Source organism: Rhododendron vialii, chromosome 1a (assembly GCF_030253575.1).
Source record: "Rhododendron vialii isolate Sample 1 chromosome 1a, ASM3025357v1".
Lineage (NCBI taxonomy): Eukaryota > Viridiplantae > Streptophyta > Magnoliopsida > Ericales > Ericaceae > Rhododendron > Rhododendron vialii.
The window spans coordinates 13,187,796-13,213,928 of NC_080557.1; the positions used below are offsets into that span (position 1 = coordinate 13,187,796).

A 26,133-nucleotide genomic window follows, 5' to 3' on the forward strand; every position below is an offset into this window, starting at 1 on the left:
TGGCCAAAGCCACCCAGGTTTCTTCGGCATTGGTCGACCATCCCCATGTTGAAAGTACAAGAATACTCAACTCATAAGTAGTTAGGGACTTCGGGCGTGTTTGATAGGAGGTTTGGGAGGGAAGGATTGGATTAATAATCCCATGGGGCTATTAATTCCTTGTTTGGTTAGGTTTTTGGAGGGGGGACTAGTTGTCCCATGGGATTGTTAATCCTCCAAAATGGGGGTATTAGCAATACCATGGGGGGGGTGTTACTAGTAATCCCATCCCCATGGGATTGAGCAATACATGTTTAAAAACACACTTCAATCCTAATCCCAATCCTAATCCTAACCAAAACAAACATGTTATTTACAATCCCTTCCCATTCTCAATCCGAATCCCAATCCTAATCCCGTGCAAAACAAACATGAATAAATAATTCATCTTCTCATTAATAATCCCACCTCATTCTCAATCCCAATCCTAATCCCACGTCATTACGAATCCCCTCAAAACGAAATCTGCAATCAAACACGCCCAGGGTAAGGCAAAGGAAAATGTAAGGAATAAATAGACGACACATTTATGTTTCCTAGTTAACCGAATCGAAAAAGTAGCGGAATCCTTAAATTCCAATGTTTCCACCAATATATACAGAAAGCACACCAGAACATCTTGACAAATTTACTAAATAAACCAAAACATTGAGTTGTTACGACCTTCCCATGATCACATTTTCATACATTCTCAATCTCTTTTGACATTTCTATTCTGATCCGACTACGTTTTCTGCACTTTGTTTCCGAAATGTTTCCAAAATGTATTATAAGCTTTTCCTCTTCCTAGCTAACTGACACAACAGACTGAAAATAAATTTTTATCCGTAGGAGAGGGAGAAAAAAATTCCAAACTTCAAAATTAGATGGCCAATTTTGTCTATAATTTACACCTCACAATCAAACCCTAACACCGGGGAGGGAAATTTGATCTGCATCCGAGGTTCTCATGAGTTTCAACTGTTAATTTGGCATTGAGGATGCTTCATGAGCTGCACAACTCTACAATGTCCAGCAAGTGTCATTCAAGCTCCTGACATGTTAATTGTATACTTCATATTTCAAAATCAATCACACAGCCACCGAGCTTCTCAGCAGCCTCAATTTGTGACAGGATTGTTGGATCCTTTGAGATTGAGGGCATGAGTGGTGATAATATATTTCTGATACTCTTGTAAAATTCGTCATTCTGCTGTTTAGAGTCGCCGTCTGTATTTTTGTTGCCATCATTCAATAGTATCGGCATTGCCTCAGTTTTGGTTTGATCGACTGAGCTTTCACTTCCTTTATTGTAGACTGGAGATTGCGATTCTGCATATAGCATTTGAATTCACAATATCAATGCATTTACTCAATCTGACTACAAGAAGAGATCAATACGCAAATGCAGGTGTGAGTTATAGCAATTCATATGCGTCAAAGCAAAGCCAGTCTGATGTCCTAATCTGTGTGGTATGCTTCATTCAACATAAAAGATGAGACTTGTCAACAAATGTCCGAGAATATTGTATAGCAGTTTTAGAGTTGTGTGGTATACTGTTGATGATATAAATAAAAAAGTAGGTCACGTTACCACAACTCAACACTTTTAAATGAGTTATAGTAAACAATTCAAGATATTTATACCTAATAAGATGTATACGCACATAGAGCTGTACACAGTAATAGTAGCATAGATTGATCCGCAATTGCGTTACTGGTTTGGAACAGTAAAAAGTCTTACCCACATGGTGGATAGATAATAAACAAGTCTTAACTCGATTGCTGGAGGGTAAATCATGAAGTAAATATTGATCTGTGGAGTTGTGGTTTTACTCAGTTCAAAGATGAGCGTAACCGATCGTTGAATAACCATTAGGTTAATTTTGAGTTGTTTGGCCGAACTTCAAGTCGTTCGGGTTAAGCCGAGGCAAAAACCCCAATTTGGGTTTAAGCTCGGGGGGACCGAAGGTCTGGATGGGCTTTTTGATGGCTGTCGGTAGGGCCTAAGCGATGGCCAAATGGCCGAACCATGTGACTGAAATCGCTTGTTTAAAAAGTTAAAGATACAAGTTAAAGGAATTTGCTCATAGGATAGACAACAGAGTTTTCTCATTAACTTTTAACTTTGGAATCGATTAAAAGCTTTTCGTAAAAAAAAAAAAGAAAGGATAAGGCCGAGATGAACTCAAGCCGAGCTAATGTCCCCATGGACTTCTTGAAAAACTGGAAATAGCATAGATATGAGCGAAAGGTGTGTCTTTGGGTTCTTTAGAGATAGGCTTTCCTCAGGTTCTAGGCATTCCACGGATTTTCAATCTCTCGGCCATCCTTATCTTCCAATTTATAAGAGCCCCCGCAGATGTCTTTCACCACTCTGTAGGGTCCCTCCCAGTTGGATTTAAACTTTGTCTTCTGGTTAGCGTGGACCACTTTTCTCCAAACCCAATCGTCCGGCATGAACTTTTTGATACGGTCATTGCGGTCGTAGCCTCGAGCGACCTCTTGCTGGTAGCTGGCTAACTTAAGCTGTGCTTCATCATCCCTTTTCTCTTCGGCCAGGATGAGCTCAGCTTCGACTGCTTTGTCGTTTGTCTGTCGGTCAAACATTTCAGTGCGGAGAGTCGGGAATCGTGATTTAAGGGGTATGACTGCTTCCATGCCAAAGGCCATGGCAAACGGAGTCTGACCGGTGGAGCACCTTGGAGTGGAGCGATAGGCCCAAAGGACGCGAGGAAGTTCTTCAGCCCACCGACCACGTTTGGAGTTGAGTCTGCGTTTAATGCCCGCACAGACGGTCTTGTTGGTTGTTTCGGCTTGGCCGTTCCCTTGTGGATAGGACGGCGTGGAGTTGAAGAATCTAACACCAAACTCTTCACACAAACCCGTGAGCTCTTTGCCGACAAACTGAGAGCCATTGTCAAAACAATTGTGTAGGGAACTCCAAACCGTGTGACTATGTTTCGCCATACGAATCTTCGAACGTCTGCTTCTGTAGTGGTTACCAACGGTTCGGCTTCAACCCATTTCGAAAAGTAATCTGTTGCCGTGATGAGAAACTTGAATCCTCTTGGAGCTGTAGGGAGTTTTCCAACAATGTCAAGGCCCCATTGTGCGAATGGCCATGGGCTCATGATTAGGGTTGTAATTGAGCTAAGTAGCTCGCGAGTTCGGCTCGGTAAGGGCTCAATTCGGCTCGGTTCGAAGGATAAATGAGCGAGCTCGAGCTTGATTTTGCGGCTCGTTTGATAAACGAGAAAAGCTCAAACCTAGCAGGGCTCGGGCTCGAACAGGTTCGTCTCAGCTCGAAATATACAGGTTCGGCTCGGCTCGGCTCGGCTCGAAAATGTAAAAATACACAAAAATTTGGTCTTTTATATTATGCATAAAGCCCCCACCGTTTGATATCACCATGAAGCCCCCACCGTTGGATCATAGGGGAATGGTCTAGAAGACTTGTAAGGGGGATTGATTGAGATCATTCTCCAAGAAGAAAAAAAAAGGAGACCATTTGGGTTTTCTATAGCATCTACCAGAGTGTAGAGAGAGAGAGGCGACAGCGCCGTGAGCTCCACCTCCGCCCAGCACCACAGCTTTCATCCACCGTCACTTTATGGAAACTCCGTCTTGAAAATCTCTAGCTCACTCACCGGCGCTTGAGATCTGTTCACATTCAATCCTCCGGTGACATTTCCGCCGGTCTATGATGCACCGACACGGACACCGACACCGACACGGACACCGAAACCGACACCGGGACATAGGAATTCTAAAAAAATGGCGACACGGACACGGCGGGGGACACGCCACGTGTATATTTATTTATTTATTTATTTTTATATATATATATAATTAATTATAGTTTGGCACCCAAAAAAATTTTAAAAATTACAATTTGACCCCCAATTTTTTGAAAAATTACAATTTGGTCCCCAATTTTTTAAAAAAAATTGCAGTTTGGCCCCTACTGTGTCTCCATCGATGTCCCCGCGGTGTCCCCAGCCGTGTCCCCGCAGTGTCCCTGCGGTGTCCCCGTGAAAAATTCAAATTAAATTATGGGACACGCCACGTGGCGTGTCCCGTAGGTGTCCCCGCGGTGTCCCCGTGTCCGACACTGCGATACCTCGACCTTTAGAGATGTCAGTGCTTCATAGCCACCGGTACATCAAACTCCGAACTCTTTCATGTTTTCTTTTCCTCTGATTTCTCTTCACATTGTTTATTAAGTAAATCTGGGAATTTTTGCTTAGAATTTGTAATTCCTGAGATGTTTGGTTGGTTGTTGACGAATTCAAGCTCGAGTTCGAGCCGAGCCGGCTCATTTATTCCAGACCGAATACTAACGAGCCGAGCTTGAGCCATACGAATTCTGATCGAGCCGAGCTCGAACATGTCAATATTCGGTTCGACTCCGCTCGTTTACACGCCTACTCGTGATTAGCTTAAGTGCTTGAGCAGGTTGCTTTGGGATGGGTGAGAAAAGTTGGCACGGTCGGCACTTTTTCACAACCTCTTTATAGTCCTTCTTCATGCCTTTCCAGAAATAACCTTGACTAAGGGCCCTTTGGCAGAGCGAGGAGCCACCGGAGTGACAACTGCAGCTCCTGAATGTAGTTTTGTCAAGATGGCTGGCACTTTGGTGGGATGTATGACGCGGAGGTATGGCCCAGTGAAGCTCTTTCGGTAAAGCTGGCCGTTATCTGAGATCTAGTAGTATGCTGCCTTGCTCCGAATACGATGGGCCTCCTTTTTGTCCTTTGGAATTGTCTCATTTTTCAAGAACACTACTATTTCACCGAGCTCGATGCTAAGTATTTCTCCCATGGCTTCAAAGTTTGGCGTGTCGATTTCTCCTAGGTTGATGGTTCTATATTCTAAGGCTTTACTTGCCGAAGCGAGGCCTGCCAGTGCGTCGGCATGAGCGTTTTTCTCTCTATTGATCTACTCAATGTGGAACCCCTTGAAGTGTTGTGTCAACTCTAAAGCCGTAGCTTGGTATTTCAGCATTCTGGAATCCCGAGCTTCATACTCTCCCTTGACCTGGTTGACGATCAACTACGAATCGCAAAAAACGTGCAAATCTTCGACCTGTAGGCGGGCAGCAGCACGGAGCCCGGCCAAAAGAGCTTCATATTTGGCTTCGTTGTTCGTAGCCGAAAAGTCGATCGTGATTGCACTCTCGTGGAGGACGTCACAGGGGGAGACAAGGACGACCCCTGCGCCGGCCCTGTTGCTTTTTGATGCTCCGTCCACGTGTAACCTCCATACGTCGCCGCTGAAGAGATGCCATGTCTTTCGTGCTTCACTCTGTTCAAGCATATCGTAAGTCGGCCTGATTAGAGCTTCTTCATCAGGATTGCCTGGTGTGAATTCCGCAATAAATCTGCCAGCACTTGGGTTTTGATAGCTGTCCGTGGTTCAAACCGAATATCGAAGTTAGAGAGCTCAACAGCTCATTGCGAAACTCAATTGGACAGGTCAGCTTTTCTCAGAAGATTCTTCAAAGGGAACTTGGTCAAGACGATGAAAGAATTGCAGAAGCTTGCGAGCAGCTGTTACCAAAGCGAGGACTATTTTTTCCAAAGGGAGGTACCTTGTTTGGGCTGGCAACAGAGTTCGGATAGAGAAGTTCGGCTAGAGAAGTAGATTGGCTGGTCATCCGAGCCCTATCGTTGGACCAAGGCCGAGCTGACTGCGTGAGGTGAGACCGCCAAATAGAGGTACAGATCTTTGGATGGCTTTGGTTTTACCAGCAGTGGAATCGAGCCAAAGATAGTTTTTCAGTTCAGCAAGAGCAGCGTCGCACTCTTCCATCCATTTGAAACTTCGTCGGCTTTGCTTTTTGAGTGCCTGGAAAAAAGCATGGCACTTGTCCGAAGAGCGGCTGATAAATCTGTTAAAGGCGGCCGCCATCCTGGTCAACTTCTGGATTTCCCTAGGGGTGGTTAGTGCCTTGAGCTGCTGCACAGCTGCAATTTGATTAGGATCGGCCTCGATGCCTCTCCTTGTAGGTAGGTATCCCAAGAATTTCCCCAAACCGATGCCAAAGGCGCACTTCTCGACATTCAATCGAAGCATGTACTTCTTCAAAATGGCGAATGCTTCAGCCAAATGAGCGAGATGATTCTCGGCCTTGAGACTTTTTACCACCATGTCATCAATGTACGCTTATCTCTCCAATTAGCATACCGAATAACAGATAGACCATCCTTTGGAAGGTAGCCCCAGCGTTCTTCAGTCCGAACGGCATAACACAATAGCAATAGAGCCCCTTTGGAGTGATAAGCCATCTTTTCCATATCGTCGGGATCCATGGCGATTTGATGATACCCTCGATAGGCATCCATAAAGCTAAGCCAAGCATGGCCGGCTATTGAATCTACCAATTGATCAATTTTGGGAAGGGGGAGACAGTCTTTTGGACATGCGTCATTCAAGATGGTGTAGTCCACGCAAACCCTCCATTTTCCATTCTTTTTCTATACCACAACTGTATTTGCAAGCCAAGTTAGGTACTATACTTCTTGGATTGCTCCTGCTTCAAGGAGTCGGTCAACTTCTTCGTTCACTGCTTCAGCATGTATGGTTGCCGACCTTCTTGGCTTCTGGATGACTGGTTTAGCATACTTGGAGACGTTGAGGGAATGACGAATGAACTACGGGTCGATGTCGGGCATTTCATACGGTGTCCATGCGAACACCTCAATGTTATCTTTTAAGCTACTCACGCTCGAAATCCGTCAAGCTAGATCCGAGCATGAAGAAGCGTGGCCCGTCCTCATTGATTGGAACCTTGATAAGATCTTCAACGGATTTTTGTTCAGCTGGGGCCCCGACGTCTTCTAGGACAGGCTTGTCTGAGACCTCCACCCAATGTACCCTTTTGGAGCTTGGCGCCTTTTTGACTGCGGAGACGTAACATTGTTTGGCTTGCACTTGGTCACCATATAAGTCCTCTCGTCTACCGTGTGCCCCAATGTACCGAACCACCTGATGGTAAGTTGAAGCAATGGCCTTCAAGGCATGGAGCCAGTTTCATCTAAGGATTGCGTTATAGGGGCTCGGCTCGTCTACGACGATAAACTCCATTTTCGCCACAACCGAGCCCGTTACGACAAGTAAGATGATCTTGCCGATAGGCCAAACCGGTGCTCCACTGAAGCCGATCAAGGGAACGTCGACTGGTAGAAGGGAGGATGCTGGGATCTGAAGTTCTTTGAATAGAGAATGGTACATTACTTCGGCTGTACTGTCTTGGTCAACCAGGACCCTTTTGATTGTATGCGAGGAGATTTGGACCATCACGACAAGTGTGTCGTGCGGGGCTTGAACCCTCTGGAGATCCCTTTCGGTGAATGTGATTGACGAAGGACACTCGGCCGTCTTTGGACGTTTTGTTGCGTTTCCGATTGAAAAAATTTGGTTGGAATTTTTGGCTCGGTCGAGCTCGAACCAAAGCTTTTGGGCCGTCTCCTTGTTTACCGGTCCATGAATGACGTTGATGACTCCTACCGAACATGGGACGGGATTGGGGCCTCCCGCGTTCGGATGGCGCCTTGGTGTCTTTGTCCAATCAATGTGGTCGTCAAGAAGTCCTTGGGCTGCCAAGTTTTCTAGAAGGGCCTTGTAGGGAGCGCACACCGTCGTGTAGTGACCGAGCTTGTAATGGTACGAGCACCGTTTTTTGATGTCGTTGTTCCCTGCCTCTGTGTTGAGCTTTGGCAGGTTCAGCCAAACAAAGAACGGCTCGCGCTCCAAGGTCCTGAGGAGGAAGTAAATCAGTTCCTTAAATACTGTGGTCTCAGCAACATAGTCATGAGCCTTCGGGGCTTTCTTGTTTCCTGTCTTTACGGTATTCACCTACTTCTTCAGCTGGGACGGAATCACAGGCTTTGGAGCCGCGAGTTGAGGGGTAGGAACGTGGAGGCTTTGGGGGACGGCAGAAGGTTGCCCTCCTTGAAGTTCCCGCTCGGCAAGGAACTCTTCGTAAGAAAAAAATTGCTCGACCATCCTCATGAGCTCATTCATCCCGTGAGAAGCCCGAATTGCCAGTTCGTCTAGGATCTTGCTTCCAGTTTCCAAACCATTCTTGAAGTTTCTCGCCGCTCAATATTGGTTGACGCCAGGTATTTCGTTAAACAGTTGCCAGTAATGCTCGGCGTACTTTCGGAGCGTCTCTCCTGGCCTCTTCTTCATCTGAGCCAAAGCGTCCTCTTCTTTGGCCTCTCGTTGCTAGTGATAAAATGATAGTTAAAGGCTCAAGCTCTTTGAAACTATGGATCGATCCGGCCTCCAACTGGTTGAACCATAACAACCCAAGGCGCCCGAGGCTTGAGGGGAACGCCTTACACATGATGGCGTCATCGTCGGTGACGCAAGAGATTGTGCTTCGGTAACTGATCAGATGAGTGTAAGCCTCAATTGTACTAGGATCGAATTTGGGGAACTTCGGTCTGAGTAAACCAAGCTTCGGCAAGGTCGCCTAAATCTTGGCCGAGAATGGGGACTCTGTTAGTTTTTTGAGCCGATACTCGTGGATCGGTCTGGGCGGATGGCCGCCGCAATCACCCTGAGATCTTTTGGAGGCCAGGCGTACCGACGCTGATTTGTCTGCTCCCTTTTTTCCGTGGGTACTTTCTGCTGGTCCTCTTCGGGAAGATTTTCAATTTGATAGACTCTGTGATGGCTCGGTTGATCATCGTGCCGAACGACCATGCTAACACTCCTCTCCCGAGGGATTCGACGCGCGTTCCTTGAGTCGGTGGTGCATCCGGGGTTGGCAGTTTCTCGAGGGATGTCCTCATGTTCAGGAGGGTACCCCTTAAGATCCTTTTCGTTCCACCGGGACGTCCGACCCTTACGCCCTCCCGTCTCATAAGGGATGATGGCCTGGTGATTGTCCTGCAGCTCCACGGTATTGTAGCTTTACGAACCTTGAAAGTATTCATCGCCAGCGGATGAACCCGAGTAGACAGTATGTGGGCTGCCTTCGCGTCTTCCACTGCCGCCACCTGTACCGCCGCCGAGACGCTGATGGACCGGAGAACGTTGCTGCCTGAAGCGAGCGCTGTCCCCGGCCCGATTGTCCGTCATGGGCGGATCAAGTCAATCGTGAACTGAGATACAACGGTGCTCTCCGTTACCAGTTGGGTGTAGCGGTGGTCCGCCTCGTCGTTGGCGCCTTCCTTGCGAGTCGGAGTGAGAGGTGGCCGGACAGTCCTTCGCCTTCATTCTAGCAATTTCCATTTTCAGGATAGCTATGTCGGCGCTCGTATGTTCCTGTTGCTGCTCCAGTATTTGAATGTAAGCGAGAGTGTCTTCTCCCATGACCGCCGGTTGTGGGACTACGGAGCTGGTGGGTCCGGGAGGGGTGAACCTAGGAGGGTGAGGGAGAGAGGTGGCGTTTCCACCAGTTTCGGAGAGGATCTGTATGGAGGGATTTGGGGGTGGAAGGGGAGGTGGTGGGCCGCCCATTTTCTTGGATGGAGATTGAAAAGGAGGGGTTTCAAAAGTAGAAAGTCGAAGGGAACTACGGAGGAGCCACCGTGGATCCGAAAAGGATTCACGTCGAGTTCACCAAATTGTGGGGCTCTGATGAATCTGATTTGTCTCTTTCAGACTGTGGTTAGGTTGAGAGTGGCCCTTAGCTCCCACCTAGCCTGCACAAGGAAGCACGACTAAAAGACCACACCGAAGGATCTCCGGAATGGCCCTCCGGTGCAAGGATAAGTGCATTGTAAAGAGATGAAAGCCAAGGACTAGGGTTTGAGTAAGAGAATGTACCTCTCTAGGGTTGCTATCAAGGGGTATTTATAGGGCCTCCTTAGCTTGGCCTCCAAGATTTTACATGTGCATGTCATGCATCGGCTGACGTCACCCCATCGTCAGTTTAGGGTTGCGTAACCGCTAAAGGGGTGAGCTGGCGCCTTCACGTGCCTTTATCCTTATCCAAGTGTGTAACTGCTCGGATGACGTCACAGTCGTCATCATGGTCAAGGCGGTTGTACCCACGTGGGTGAGTTGGCAGCATGGTCTCCACTTCCGTTCAAGGCCGAACGTGGAGTCCGATCGTCAAATGATCGGCATGCTCGGCTGACGATTCTTTCTGACTTTTGGGGAGGTTCCGACGAACGTTGACAAGCTGAGCCGAACCATCAACGAGGTTCGGACCGACACGAATCGTCTGCGAGAAGTTCGATATTCACTCGACATGGACACGAGCCATTATTTTCGGCCTGCTACACAACCCTTGGTTGGCAAAGCAATATATTAGCTCAAGTAAGTGAAAGAAAGGTCGTTGATATTTCTTTTCACAATAACTTTGATGGAGGAAACTACCAACTCAAAATCACATGGATGCAAAATAAAAGGTAGAATTTGCAAGCCCAATTCCAATCTATCAAGTGCTAAGTCTTTTACATAACTGATACAGCCTAATGCAGTTTTTAGGAAATGGATGCTACATTTCTAAGTAACCAGTAAGTACTTGGAGAGCACATTCATCACTTTGTGTTTTTTCCCTGACTAGTAAGCAGTGTTCTAAAAGTCGGCCACGTAGGCCGATTAGTCCCCTCCTAGGCACTAGGTGGTGGTCCAACGCCTAGATTAGGATACCGACTAATCAATGCCAAATCCCCGCCTAGGCGCTAGGCGGATGACTAGTCGGCGCCTAGGCGCTCCTTTTGTGCCCGACTAACGCCTAGCGATTTTTAGAACATTGCTAGTACTGTGTTTTTTACCAGTAATGTGAATGGGTAGCAATGATAGAAATGTGTGTCTTCCACAAGTCCGCTTCCTAACAAAAAAAGAAATAACAAACTTGCTTGGATGATTTTCTGACTAGGCCTCCGATGAATGTCTACTTATAAGAGTCTGCTTCTTAGATATATTAAAGATCAAATGTGCTCTAGCGTACTGACTCAATTTTATGTGATATAATTATCAATGGTAATTCAATCATATTTAATCACGTGACACTGTTTTCGAGAGTTCCACAATTTTTAATCAATCAAGTTTCCAGAGCTGCATTCTGTCACGGAAGTACAGGTTCTCCTTGTTCTTTTTTGTTTTCACACCCAAATGGGCTGGGGGTGGGGTTTGAGGTTGGTCTAACGTCTCTAACCTTTTTTCGCTATGAGCATGCTTGGCAAAGATGGATTGAAGGAAAGAAAGATGAAGTAAATTATTTTGATGGAATTGATAAGTCTTCCAGGATGGATGGATGACAAAACAAAAAATATAATCTACTCATAGTCAATTATGAAAGAAACCAATTAACTACGGAATCGCCTGTATTCAGTCTTGTTTATATTAGAATAAATAGAACAGACAAAAAATGAACCAAATACAAGAACAATTATCAAGAATTTGCCCGGAAGAGAAGATTTTAAGTTGCCAACCCTAATATTTAAAATGTGGATCTTTCCTAACAGAAGTTGATGATTACCTTTGTGTATGGTAGCAGTTGCTTGCGTTGCCTCAGGCGAGTGATTACGTTCATGTATGGTAGCAGTTGCTTGCGTTGCCTGAGGCGAGTGATTACGTTCCTGTATGGTAGCACTTACTTGTGTTGCCTCAGGTGACTGAGTGTCTTCATGTATGGTAGCAGTTACTTGGGTTGCACCAGGTGAGCGATTATCTTCATGCATGGTAGCAGTTACTTGTGTTGACCGAGGTGACTTACCACGTGTAATACACAACCATGTTCTTTCCCCTTCATTGTCGGACTCTGATGCAATTGGAATATGCCAGTGACCTTTCTCTGACTCCTGTTAAGCTAGAATATTACTCAACAAGTATAGGTATGTATGATTTGGTTAGCTGTCATGCACAGAACACACATTTGTATCCACCAACCCCATAAACATGCTTACACAGATAAGAAGAACTAATTCAAAAAAAGCAGAATACAGGATCCGGACCTGAATTACAATAGAGTAAGGAGGCGGCATGTGGATCACCGGACCAATATCAGAAAAACTGAACCGCACCTTCCAATAAGAAAGAAGCAATTCTTTGTTAGAAAACTGCATAAGTTAGATTAAAATACAGATGTCTGTTTGGTAACACTGCCAACTTTCTGGTTTCCATTTTCAGCTTTTTCTACACAAGTTTTAACCTTGTTTTGAAGCTCAAAAACCAAAACTATGTTTGGCAGACACTTGTTCAAAAAGTTGTTTTGAGGGAGTAGCCGGAGGTGGTGTCTGACAGACAAGAGGTTGTTGGAACGGGTGTAGGCAGGAGAGATCATAGGAGATGATGGCCAGAATTTGCCCTGACACAGTGGCCAGTGGTTACAGGTAGGGGCTCGAAGGTGGTGGAGGGAGGAGAAAATGAAAAGGTGGTTCTTAAAGCCAACATAAACGTCTTTTTCTACTCCCTACAAATTTTCAAAATCTTGAAAGTGAAAGCATATACCAAACACACTTTCAGTATTTTCAATTTTTCAGAACATGAGCATAGAAAACAGAAAATAGAAGGGTTACCAAACATAGACAATGGTATTCTGGTTTAAAAAAACCTTCAGAAACAGAGCTGGCAAATATAGGTCAGGGAGAAGACAGCCATAGGAGCCATCTTTTTCTCCTCCTTTTTGGTTAAATTTTTTCTGTGTGATTGTTTGGGAGGGGGGTGAACATATGTTAAATAGCAGTCCATGTTTTTGATAGAGCGTCAGTCAAGAAAATGGTGATCGTATAAACGGCTTGAACGCACTCAACCATATTTGAATTTTTAGAGGCAGTCATAGTATTTTTTTTTTGTTTGATCAGTGCAATCATAGTAGTTGGACAGAGCAAATTAGGAATCAACATATGGTCCTATTGCCCGAGTCTAAATTGCCTACTTACTAGATTTGTTTCTTGAAGATAATTACTTACTTGATGCCTTTCTTTCCATCTGGGGAAGAAATCATTTCCTAGAAGGTGAAATATATTATCTTTCATCTCATCATTGGACACGATTAAGCATTTACACTTTATAGCTGCATACAACCAGTACCTGAAGTAAAGGTTATCAACCATGGAACATTAAATGCAGATGAAACATCAAAAAACATGTTAAAAGATGTACAATCAGAAACAAAATTACTAAATACAGTAACAAATAAGAAGAAGACTATAGGTGTATCTTACCAATCAACATTTGATACTGTGGGAGGGGCATAAAGTGCGTCGGCAGTTTTCCATTTGTCAATCAGTTCCTTACATGCTGGTTTATCCAAATTATAACCAGTGAGACGTCTATGATACAACACAATGAGTGGCCACTTTTTGGAAGGAAGCAGCGGAAGAATTCCATTCACAACAACGTTTACCTAAAGGCTTGTCATGAAAAGTATACCAATAACTCGCACAAACAATATCAATTAGAAGAATCCAAACAATAATTCTAAAAGCACTTAAGAAACTTTCCTTACACATAGTGTCTGCTCCAGAATTTTTAATAGGTTAGTCATTTAAAATTTCTTTGAAAAAATAAATAAAAACTCTGAAATTGAATGTAAACAGTTTGAAAAAAATAAACACGTAAATGCATACAATTCAACAATTTCCGTCACGAGTTTGTAAATGAAACAGAATGATACCCTTATAATCAATGCTATCAAACATAATGTACCTAACCAATCAATCATTCATCCACTGATCTACCTTTTCAGTTATGCAGTTTAACCATGTATCTTTTACTACCAAAAAGCTTATTTCCAGTGTTAGACTTGCGAGTTAGCTCAAGTGTAATCCCGCAAATTTGAGTCACTTAGTAGATAAATCACTTGCTTCCTTGGCTTACAATGAGAGAGCCTAAGAATAATGATATTGAAGGTTGGGCCTAAAAATGATTATCCTGTGGAGTATGGACTGATCGACGTTAAAGTAGTGTTTGGAGTAGCAAAATGGGTTATGATATCAACAGGAAACATTCCTATGACACTTGAAATCCATTAGCAGGTACAAGAAACTAAAAACCTACAATTGAGGAGTAATTCAAGTGAGTATGTTCAAGTGACTACCTTGGTCAACATTACCACCAGCCCCTGCTTCGATGATCTGAATGTCGTTCTAGCAAGAGCGCCAACATTCATTCCATCTACAACTGCTTCAAAAGGTCCACAGAAGTCAAGCCATCCCTGCGAAACACCCCCCCCACAAAATTTCCCTATTACTTTACCAGACCAACTTATAAACCCTCACTAAATAAGTATATTAGCTGTTGGAAATTGTCCCACATCGGTTAATTATCACCTCGAAAACTAGTAGAAGACTTCTCATACCTGAAACTGCTGGAAGCTTGAGTTTTTCTCTCTCTCTGCAGCTAGAGATGCGACCAACTCAGCAAATTTTTCAGTTTCTACCGGATCAAGGTCTTCTGTTGCCAACTTTTGACCACAACACTTGCACAAGCCATCTGTCCCAACAGACGTGCGGAAAACATTCCACTTCCCTTTACCCAACCAACCTTGTCCATGCCACCCCCCACCTCCATTTTCAATTGCTTCCCGTATAAACTTTTCATCCAGTTTCCTTTTCCCTACTTTTGAAGCTACCTTGCTTGTAAACCATTTCTCAAGCAAAACTGCTATAGAAGGCGACACTTTCCTGAAGTGTGTTCTAAGTCTATGTAACAAATAATAAACTTTATCAGTTCTGCCTGCTTCTATACTTACTTTTAAGAGAGCCTCCAGTTCTGGCTCTTCTGAACATACACCATGCTCCAACATGTGTTGTTCAACAGTAAACGCTTTGTCGACATCTCCACAGGTACAGAAAGCAGACAGAGCCGGACCATACGATCTCAATCTAGGGTCTATTCCACGAAGCTTCATTTGCTTTACCATAAAAAAGGCCATGTCACCGTCACCCAATGCCATACACAGTCTAGCAACAGATGTCAAGCTTGCTTCATTCATTGGGACCTCTTCGCGGCACATTCTATGAAAAATTTCGAATCCCCTCACAAGTGCATACTCCTTGATCTTGGTACTACTCACCCCACTCGTTGATCTTGGCACTTCAATATCTAACTTTTTGGGGTAATCACCGTCTTCAATAACTTCGGTTTCTGAACCAACAATTCCTATGTCAATTGTTCCATCCTTAACCCGAGGATTGGACTTCCCATTGTCTACTGTTGCCAATTCCTCCAAATAGGAATTGCTATACAAATTGTTTTTCCCTTCTTCTGTTAAAACATAGTCCAGTTCCAAGGGACCTGAATGTTTCCACTGGCGTAAGGATTCCAACAGTTTACGCATAACGTCAGAATTCAAAGAAGAAGCCTCACTAATAGGGTCCAAATTACTCAAACTCCGACCACTACTCCCACTCTTCACGCGTTCAAAACCACCAGTAGCTGCAGAAGTACAAATATACAGTATAACAGTGTAAATCCACTGGTCCACTTTTACACCTTTTACCCGAGCCGAATCGTACGCAATAAGTGCACTCAAGAAATCTCCATTCTTGGACCATCTATCAAGCCCAACCTTCAACTTACCCCCCGGCGGATAATTTACCTTGCTTTTCTTACCAAAACCCTTCCCAATCTTTCCATCCCTCTCCCTATTACTTTCTCCACTGCCAACACTTCCTGTCACATTTTTCTCTAAATATTTCCTTATACTTTCCAAAAACAGGTTACAAAACACATAATACACTCCCTTTTCTTCACTAGAATCCAATCTTTTTCGGGCGTCCCCATCTCTTGTGGCACTAGTCATCTCAGGGTTTTCCACCTCTACTGAACTAACACTCCTTTTACTGTTTTTTCTGCCTACCCTTTTCCCATTAGCACTAGATTGAGAAAACCCAGATGAAGTTGTTACATCATTGCTATGATTTGAGGTTTCATTTGGGATTTCTTGTTGTTTGGAGGTCAGCGTGGCGTCAACGTGGACGCAGGGTGTGCGAACTATAAGAAGAGGTGAGAAGCGTGGTTGGAGTGGAGGGGGGTGTTTGGGTGGTGAGAAAATGGGGAGAAAAGAAGAGGGAAAGTGGAATTTGAAGGAATTGTTAAGATTCCATGGAAACTTACAGAGAGTGATTGAGTGGAGTTGTGGGTTGGAGGTGAAGAAGGCCATGTCTGGCCGTTGAGGAGGAGAGCGCTCTATCGCGTTGAAACCAGAGCAACATACAAAGAGCACCAAGGGGGCAGAGGGCACCCAAATAGAGCAAGGGCCGCTCCGTAACACCGAACTTATTTCATATTTTTAAATTTAAAAATAATTAAATAAAATTTAATTTTTAATTTTTTTTACACCATATAAAAGATTTCAATGAAATTTATCAAATAAAATTTATATTGATAAAAAAAATTATTTGCATAAGCACATGATTTTTGAGTTTAAAATTGCATTCTTAAAAAATAAATACTTATTTTCCTTTGGGGAATAAGTCACACAAATCCGTATGTGGGGCTCACTCCAGATCCCACACAAATGATCTAAGCCGTTCGTTAAATGTAAAACATTTTTTCTAGTATTCACTAGAAAAATAAGTTCAATCAGATAGCTATAAATGCTCCATTCAATTATTTAACTTTTCATTATCCTAAAATCCAAATGAAAAGTTAGATAATTAAATCGAATACCTATAAGTATCGGATTAAGCTGATTTTTTGCGAGGACTCTTAAAAAAATATTTTACATATAATGAACGGCTCGGATCGTTTGTGTGGGATCCGTAGTGAGTCCCACACAACAACCTGTGGGTAATCTGTGTGGAATTCTCTATGTGGGTAGGGTGAGAATCGCCAAATATTTCAAACCTTGAAGCCCGAAATTTATTGGGTATTTAATTTTAGAATGCTAGTCTAGGTACATACAAATTGGCTCATACATATGCTTTCATAATGAGAAATTCAATTTATTCGGGAAGGGATATGTGCACTTCCAACTAGGGATGAAAGTTTTTAGTCAAAACCAAATCGATCATCTATCAAACCGAACCGAACCCTTTTTTTTAAAAAAAATCAGGCAGTTTTATTATTGCCTTGGTTTGGTTTGATTTGGTTCGATTCGGTTTGATTTTGATTTTTATAATAAAATTGTCTATGGATTTGGTTTCGGTTTTCGGGCAACCGTTTGAACCTAACCAAAACGAATTAAATTTAACAGAGCCACAGGGGTGCTATTGGCATAGGGGAAAATGTGTACCAGCGAGTACATATCCTTTTTAACCTGTTACGGGTCAAAAAAAATGATCAGAACCATTCATTTTATATAAAAACTTTGTTTACGGTCTTTACAAAAAATAAGCTCAATACAGTATCAAAAGGGCATTTAAGAAACGTCCAACTTTTTTCCATAATTCAGGCTCGAATTCTAAAGCGAAGTTGGACGTTTTGTAAATACATTTACTGATACCGGATTGAGCTTTTTTTTCATGAGGACCGTAAACAAAGTATTTTAAACAAAATGAGCGGTTTCGATTAACTTTTTGTGACCCGAAATGGGCCCAAAAAGGGTATGTACACACTAGTACAATTTTTCTATATGTAACATTATCATTTTTTTTTTTGCTTCTGTAGTTAACATTTAGAAATTCATAAATTTTGAATTTATCGTACACTTCCATCCATAACTTTGCCGAAATGAGTAATTGGTAACATTGAATCCGTAACTAATGAGCCAAAAAATATGCGTAGATATGCACCAAAATATATGCATCATGTTCTAAATTTTTAAGTAAAATAAACTTCCAATATACGCCCCTATGTAACTAATCAAAATACTGCCCAACGTACACCAAAAAATGTAGAGTATAACATTTCTATGATAGTTTTCTCCTGTCTTGAGAAGCTGTTTTGGCAAACTTTTTGTTACTTTCTTTGTGTTAAATTTGTGTCAAAAGAATGTAATCTGCATTTGAGAAGAAATAGAATCTACATTGTTCCATTTGAACGATTCGAACAATTTATTTTTTTTAAGTTACAATTTGCAAATTATCCATGCAGAATAACAACATGTTTAGTCAAATCATATTGATCTCAAGAGAAATGGATGATCAAAATTGGAATGAAACCTTCAGAATCCTTCATTCATTCCTCTCAGCACAATATGATATTCCAGATAGCTACACTATCGATGTTCAACTTAATTTTCTGAATAAACGTTTTGCGCGCCACGACTTTCAAAATTAACGTACGAATCGATGAAATTTGACCATGACGAGTTCCATTCTCCTCCGATAATGATCACATGAAAGGATGCAATCTCTTCCAGATTCACATGTTAAATAGCCAAATTATCAATCGTTTACAATCGCGATAGTTAAACATTGGCTGAACCAACATAATCAACATTGTTACCATTTTGGCCTTCGTCAAGAATAGTCCCAGAGAAAGACAGGAGGATCAAATTCATGGTTGTGCGTAGCTCAAAATGAATCAAGATCCTCTCATGCGATAATTCCTCATATGTTCCATAAGGGGGCCAATGCAATTGAAGATTCAAGCTATTAATTTTGTAAGTACTTATGAGTTTATCGTCTACGCGAAAAATCAAGTTAATTAGACATCAATATCCATCCGATTGAAGTCTATTTGTCTCAAGAGAATGGACGGTAAAACTTTGAGTTTATTTGTAACAAGAGAATGGAAAGTAAAACTTTGATCATCCATTTCTATTCTCTTCAATATGATTCGATCAAGTCTACAAGATATCCAATTAACCTGATTTTTTGCATGATAAACACATCAAGACCTACATAGTGAACGACTTTGATCGTCAAGTGAAACCGTGATGACTTTCATTTTGTGTCACACAAGGATCGTTACGGAGACGATCTTGACTCATCTCAAAGAATACATAAAAGTAAGAGCAGTGAAACTAGAGAACTTATGTGCCAACTATCTTAAGATGTCATACATTGAATTTAACAGTTGTTGATTTGTTTGCATCATTGAATGAAATTTTCTTCGCTGTGCAAACAAAAGAACATTGAACCCTTGAAGATCAACTAATCATGCAAGGGGTCAGTCAGAGAGAAGGGAGACTAAAGATCTGGGAAAAAAACTGGAGAAATTAACCTAGCAGAAACGCGCATCATTGTTCCGTTTGGTTACAGAAATTGAAACAGTTTGATTTCATTATCTGTTGACATAAGAAAAAAGACGTGAGTCTTACATTCCTATCTGAAACAAAGTCACCCCTGTGATGTCTTTCTGGAAATAGGCCGTCATAAAGGCATCGAGATGCCTGCAACATGAAGGAGAGGAAATTTTCAGAAAGACTTGTGATCTCACGTCAAACATTACACATTGCCATTGTAATCTCGACAGAATGTAAGATCATGCATTTCTCTTTCCGTAGCCAAAAAAAAAAACTGGGGAGGGGGCGTTAGCAAAACCAAACCCAGACTATATTCCACGTGAAGTAAATATAAATGTTCAAGCCAGAAAAAATCATGATCCATTCGCACAATAATATATGTCACATTACTTATAACTTATTTATTACTATAGGTCAAGATCATTCACACAAAATATGGGCAATAATCACAAAGTACAAGTGATCCAAATTCAAGCAATTTTTAGGATGAAGAGGCACATTAGCAAAGCGTAAGGCCATCAGTTGAATTGGGCAAATCACAAATTAACTATGGCTGCACCATTCGACAAGCGATTGATCTCCATTTGTAAAACCATGTCTTATGGGATGTTAAGAAGCTATGAATAGCCCTAAGAAAGATGTTCAAAACAGGACATAGCCCTAATGAGTCTGTTGTTACAGCTTTCAAATATGGAGTAACAATAAATGAGATATAGCATCGAGTGAGATAAATGAGAACCCAACTAACGAAGGTGTTCCCTTTCTAGAAACTGGCACCACTAAACAGATTGAGGCGGATGATAGGAAAAACCAAGGTTATCAAAACGGCGTATATGTCATGTACCGTTTTTGTTCGTTTTATGTATCGTATCGGGATACATATCACGTATTATATGATACGTTAACAAGAGTAACTATATTTTAGAAAAATGGTTATACCCTATAATGAAATGCAAAATCTATTATTTAAAAATACTTTGACAGTACAAAATTTCACGTCTTCAGCTACGTAACATGTTCTAATGATACAACATATCATGTATCCTCTCATAGATTGAGTGGGTATCGCAAGAATAATTCAACACAAGATACTCATAGAGATATGTATCAATTTTACTTCTAAACATATTGATTCATTACACATGCATCACATTATATGCATCTCGGAAGATTTATTTAAAGATTGGATTAGTTTGGAGATACATATCAATTTTACATCTAAACATAGGAATTGCAAGATACATATGGTGAATCATCTGATTTTCATCACAACACTGGGAAAAACGATTACATGAAAACTAACGACGTCAAGATGGTATAATGATGGGCATTGGTTTGAAAACACCTCACCAGTCATAACTGACTTTGTTAACCAATTACAAGATGCCCAATCTCTATTGATAGGAGTCACTCAATACCAGTACATTTCTAATTTTGTCCCCACTCTTTTGTTCTTGTCAATCTCTCATTTCTACATATCTGTCACACGAATTCAAGCCATTTGTTGCCAAACCACACTCTAATGGACTTCCTTTCCAATCAAATGGGATGCCACATGGAAACCCCCACACACATTTTCATTTATGAACCAATTGAAATCAAATAGGACACAACACAGAAATATGAAGAGCAAGGACCAGGAAATTTGTTCCCACAACAAAAATCACTTCTATTTCTTGCATGAGAAACCTCACCTGTAACTCTCTCTTTTCTCTCAGCGAGTGCGTTTGTCTCTAGGTAACAAATTTATACTCGAGTAGAAACATAACTAACTGCAATTTCCTAGTCCTAATTCATCTTAAACCTGACCAAGAATAGGATTTTCAAGATAATGAATAGCATTCAAGGCTAACACTCAAGAGTCAAGATCAATACTTTCATAAGCGTCGATTTGGAATAAGATGTATCCCAACACCACCCCTTTTTCAGCAGTCTTTCAACTCAATACTTGGTAACCTCCTTATTGGATTGGATCATATCAGAACTTCTGGATATAGACAGAATCCACTCTTAGGCCTTTTCTTTTGCTGATTGGAAAATGGTAAGAGAATAGGAAAACTAAATACGATAAATCAAACTATTTTCCAAAATAAGGAGAAACTTATTCCTTCAAGTTTACTTTTATCTATTTCCAGAAATCACAAACCAAACAGACCATCACATCTGGAAGAAAATAACCACAAAACTTGACCAAGCAACACAATGTTAAAATAAAGAGCAAACAATACATCCAAGTTAGTCCCCATTCATGACGATTCGAAACCGTAGGTTGAATATAGACCTAAAAATTTAGCATTAAATATACAAAGGGATTGTTCTCGGGTTTGAAGTAAATTAAGTAATAACCTTAAGGTTAATGGGAGGATGTTAATAACCCCAAGGGGTCGGCCAGGTTTAGGTTAATGGGAGGACATTAATAACCCCAAGGGGTCGGCCAGGTTTGCTCCCTCCTAAGGTCTCGGGTTCAAAACCTCTCAAGTGCTGTCAACTCCTTTTTGGGCCAGTCGATACAAAGCTTTGCTCCGACTTTAATTGGGCTCCCAGCAAGTGAGCGATGGGATTGGGCCCCCAAGATTAGTCGAGGTGCGCGTAACCTGGCTCGGACACCTGAGTTATAATGGGAGGACGGTAAATCACAACCCCTAGCCTCACACCCATAATCTTGGTGATGCTTAAATCTAACCAATACCATGTTCGAAATTACAGAAGCAGACAATTTGTGAAACCACATTTCAAACATCAAGGACAACAACAAAAAAGAAGCTAAAATCAACAGGAAATGGTTTTAAACAAGAAGTTTAAAGCACACCTTGAGGAATTAACCCCCAGCAACTAGACTCTAAGGGCAAGCTTGATGTCAACCGAGCTGAAGCTATTGCGCTGTGCAATGGCATCATTGATTCCAAGCAGCTCAGCTCCACTGGTAACCTAAAACCCCAGCAAAAATAAAGACGTTGTCCACACATATACACAATATTGACATATGTATATAAACATGACTGCCATTATAACCAGTTCTAATCATCACTTCATTTCACCACTGACTCCTCATAAAATTTTCTTGACGTACTCCCTTCATCCCGTATCAATTTGACTTTCTTTTAAACCTCGCGTCATTATTTAGATACTCCCTTCGTCCCAATTTATTTTCCCATCGTCCATATTAATGTCATTTTATAATTGCTTATATGTTTTAATCTACAATGTTTTTTCATGATTTTGAAAACTTTGTAAAATATAACTACTCGAGAACTATCAAACAAGACAAGATCCATATTGCATATTTTTTTAGATTCATATTAAATGATATAAGCAATAAAGAAATTGAAAACTGGCACCAACATCGAAAATGGACATACAGGACGGACGGAGTAAAAAACAAAGCGCTAGTGCATAATTATTCAGTCTTTTCGCAAACTTAATTAATTGAGACGATTAAATTAACGGAAAAAATCGAAAACTTATGCAAGTGCTCCATTTGCTGATCCGAAAATAGCCCCTGGCTTTTTAAGAAAATACAAAGAGTATAGAAGTGAGGGAGTATGAGTTCCTCAACATAGAATCAATAACCAGCCTAGGTGGCAGTGTTCTTAAAATCAGAATTAATTGGCGATTAATCGCTGGCAGGGCCTATCCGACTAATTGCTATGCGCCAATTAATCGCTGATTGCTAGGCCTCGAAGCTCGAAGGTGGCCGACCTCTAGCACTTAATGACTTTTAGAACATTGTACTAGGTGGTGAGGAACACATATAACTGTATATGTTGTGTTTGAGTGTGTGTGTGTGTGTGAAGAGACAGAGAGAGAGAGAGAGAGAGATGATATTACCTTGAGGAGCGAGAAATGCGGCGGGCGGCGGAGGAACGAGAGGGAGAGACGGATTTGAGGAGTGGGGCGTCCAACGAGAGTGAATTTCCTTTGTGGAGTTTGAGGAGGGCGATTGGTCGAAGGCGAGAAGATAACCTAGACGCTACCATTGACGACGCCATTGATGAACCATTCGCTCGCTAGCTAGCTAGCTCCAAAACCTGCCGCAGTTCAAATCAGAACAGAAGGGTTTATCGGTCGACACGAGTGTAAACGTCGTCGTGTAGTCTCCCGTTATCATACGACGACACGTGTCGGTTTTTGGGGAAATGTCGAATGTCCTTTTATTTTTGTCTTGGTGGATCGGACTCAATAGTTATGGGCCGTTTACTTGACCTGATATGTTTTTTCGTTATTAATCCCATTAAACAAACGGACCTAATATATCTTGATAGATCCGTTCCGCTAAGGAAAATAAGTATTTATTTTTTAAATTAAAGGTAATGTATTGTGAGATAATTATTTGTATTGTAGAACAGAAAATAAGTATTTAAAAAATAAGAACCTTAGTTAAACGGACGGCCGAAATTGCGCAGAAATAGGAGTATCCATTGCTATGTTGTACTCATATTACGACAAGTTGTGCTCTTTTTTTCCCAAGAAAAATTGCCAATAAATACTTTGTGAAAAAACTTAATAAAGGAGAAGAAAGTTATGGTGGAATCGAGGAAGAATTTAGCTTTTTTTTTAATTAATTTGGTTTTGTTTAATAAATTTCTAAAAAATTTAATAATTAGATACATCCTGAAATAATCTCAATAGTACTAGCCTATTTTGGCCTAATAAGCAAAATGGTTTAATCTGTTGTCTTTATTCAAAATTTTCCCGCATTTGTTAGTTTTTCGTCTATTTTTGGTGGATTATTGCTTCGTCATGAAAAGAAGAATCCAAAAGTAAAAAAATTCGATCAAAACTCAATCTTTTAAATAAAGACAAAAATAAGCCAATAAATTAATTTTTTCGTCTTTATTAAAAATTTGGGCTTTGATCGTAAGTTTTTTTTTAAAATTTCTCTCGTCGTAACGAAGTAATAATTCACAAAAAAAAATCAACGTAAAACTAACAGATGCGAAAAAAAAATTAGATAAAGACAAAAAATAAGCCTGACTTATTTATTTGGCCAAACAACTAACAACAATGGAGATACTTTCTGAAAAAGCTCTTGAATACCACAATATGGCAATGGATATTTTTCGCAGTCAACCGGCCAATAAACAGCCAGTCAAAAAAATAGTCATTGAAAAAATGCATGAATTGATGGTGATATATTTTGCTACTATTGTTGTTGGTACCTCTTTTCCAAACAACAAAGACCCAAAAAAATGCCAATTGGGAAAATGTTCTTAGCAGGTATTAATTATCAAAACAATTCAAAAAAATGCCAATTGGGAAAATGTTCTTAGCGGGTATTAATTATCAAAACACGTCATTGACCGTCATTTTCCCTAAAGGGGGGAGCTTTCTGAAAGTTGTTTTATATGGAAAGTCTGTGGACACAACAAATTGTACACAGATCGTGCACAAATTGGGTTGTAGAGCTCATTACGGGCCCCCAAAAATGATCCGATCCGTTCATTACGTTTAAAATATTTTTTCAAGGGCTCTCGCTTAAAATCAGCTCCATCCGATACCTATAAGTACTTGATCTAATCATCTAACTTTTCATGATCCAAAAACCAAAAAGAAAAGTTAGACTATTAGATCAAGTACTTATAGGTATCGGATTGAGTTGATTTTCTTGAAGGCCTTAGAAAGAATGTTTTAAACGTAATGTATGGATCGGATCATTTGTGTGGGGCTCATAATGAGTCCCACGATGCAATTTGTGCACAATTTTGTTATATCAGTAGCAAGGTTCTTATGTTTTATATGATAATAATTACCCATATGATAAAAAGTTATGATAATAATTACCCATATGATAAAAAGTGATAATGACCTTTTATAGGTTCCCACGTCAATACCAATTGACTTTAAAAAAAAACACACACAACGAATTAGTTAGTTTTGCTCTCTCCCACTTGTGGACACAACCAAATCTAAAACTACCCCCATTTTTTTAATAAAAAAAAAAAAACTCCAGCTACCCAACTTTTGTAGTCTACCACTTCTACAGTAAAAACTCGGAATAATTTACTAATGACAAAAATAAACCAAAACATAAGGCTCTGTTTGGTAAAGTTGCCAGTTTTTTAGTTTTTCGTTTATGGAAAACAAGAAATGAGTTTTCGTTTATTTATGTTTATTTATTAAAAAATAAAAACAAAAACACAAGTTTGGTGACCACAATAGTTTTTTTTTTTTTGGTTTTTTTTTTAGCTGCCGAAAGTGTTTTCAAAACAAATGAAAACGCAATTTTTGTGCTTCTAAAATTTCGGTAAACTAATGAAACTGATTATTTATTTTGTAAACAAAAACAATAACACGGACATGTTTATGTTACCTGTTTCAAAAATATTGAAAAAAAAAACCAGAAATAAAAACATTTTCCAGAGTAAAACATCCCACTCACTGAAGCAGTGCTCCTCCCTTTTTTCTCTCTTGAAAGTCATAGCAAATTCCACCATACTTTGGAGAAACTTCCTAACAATATTTTCCTAAACAACTAAGGCAATTTTGTTTAAAAACGGATAAATTTCCAAGCAGGTGCTAATGGAATTGCCAGCGTGTTTCGTGCATATAAATTGATCTTAGGCTCCGTTTGTTTCGATGTAAAATGATTTAAAATGTTTTTTCAGAAAACAAACTTCAAATTTTTTTTTTTTTTGGTGTTTGGTTAGCAGTTGAAAATATTTTCAAAAATCAACAAAATAGTGTAGAGAGAGAAGGGAAGGCTTAAATGGTGGAGAGATATGAGATTATTGAAATTGAACGTGAGTTTGGACTGATAATCGAGAAAACTGAGCAGTGAGAATTGCAGTAGAAGACAACAGGTTCTTCATTTTGGAAAATAACTTACAGAAGATTTAAAAGTAAGTTATTTTCGAAACAGTGCCTACCCATTATACGAGGAGAAAGTCATGGCGGAATCAAGGAAGAATTTAGCTTTTGTTTAATAAATTTTTCAAAAATTTAATAATTAGATACATCCTGAAATAATCTCAATAGTAGTATAGTACTAGTCTATTTTGGCCTAATAAGCAAAATGGTTTAATTTGTTGTCTTTATTTAAATTTTTTCCGCATTTGTTAGTTTTCCGTCTA

The 26,133-nt window shown here is 40.7% G+C and overlaps 2 protein-coding genes across 6 annotated transcripts; both read right to left on the reverse strand.

The window, feature by feature from the left end:
- Window positions 1-633: 633 nt before the first annotated feature.
- Window positions 634-16,180, reverse strand: LOC131324195 (uncharacterized). Of its 3 annotated transcripts, none has more exons than XM_058356169.1 (7): window positions 14,288-16,180; window positions 14,027-14,143; window positions 13,152-13,333; window positions 12,897-13,017; window positions 11,940-12,008; window positions 11,513-11,786; window positions 634-1,350 (listed from the first exon to the last, which is right to left on the reverse strand). In XM_058356169.1, exons 1-7 carry the CDS (start codon window positions 16,091-16,093, stop codon window positions 1,094-1,096), a joined length of 2,826 nt encoding a protein of 941 aa, XP_058212152.1. In that variant the 5' UTR covers window positions 16,094-16,180; the 3' UTR covers window positions 634-1,093. The 3 variants fall into 3 exon arrangements, with proteins under 3 accessions (XP_058212152.1, XP_058212071.1, XP_058212227.1); XM_058356088.1 differs by having other exon boundaries at window positions 11,465-11,786; window positions 14,288-16,179; XM_058356244.1 differs by lacking the exon at window positions 11,940-12,008 and having other exon boundaries at window positions 11,465-11,786.
- Window positions 16,181-18,336: 2,156 nt separating this feature from the next.
- LOC131336396 (protein NUCLEAR FUSION DEFECTIVE 6, mitochondrial-like) lies at window positions 18,337-23,127 on the reverse strand. 3 transcript variants are annotated; one of them, XR_009202816.1, is made up of 4 exons: window positions 22,892-23,118; window positions 21,873-21,991; window positions 19,139-19,210; window positions 18,350-18,501 (listed from the first exon to the last, which is right to left on the reverse strand). XR_009202816.1 is itself a non-coding variant. In XM_058372224.1 (3 exons), the coding sequence occupies exons 1-3, from the start codon at window positions 23,050-23,052 to the stop codon at window positions 18,495-18,497; spliced, it is 240 nt and encodes a 79-aa protein (XP_058228207.1). In that variant the 5' UTR covers window positions 23,053-23,127; the 3' UTR covers window positions 18,337-18,494. The 3 variants fall into 3 exon arrangements, 2 of the variants coding, with proteins under 2 accessions (XP_058228207.1, XP_058228193.1); XM_058372224.1 differs by lacking the exon at window positions 21,873-21,991 and having other exon boundaries at window positions 18,337-18,501; window positions 22,892-23,127; XM_058372210.1 differs by lacking the exon at window positions 18,350-18,501 and having other exon boundaries at window positions 18,843-19,210.
- Between the last annotated feature and the right edge of the window lie 3,006 nt (window positions 23,128-26,133).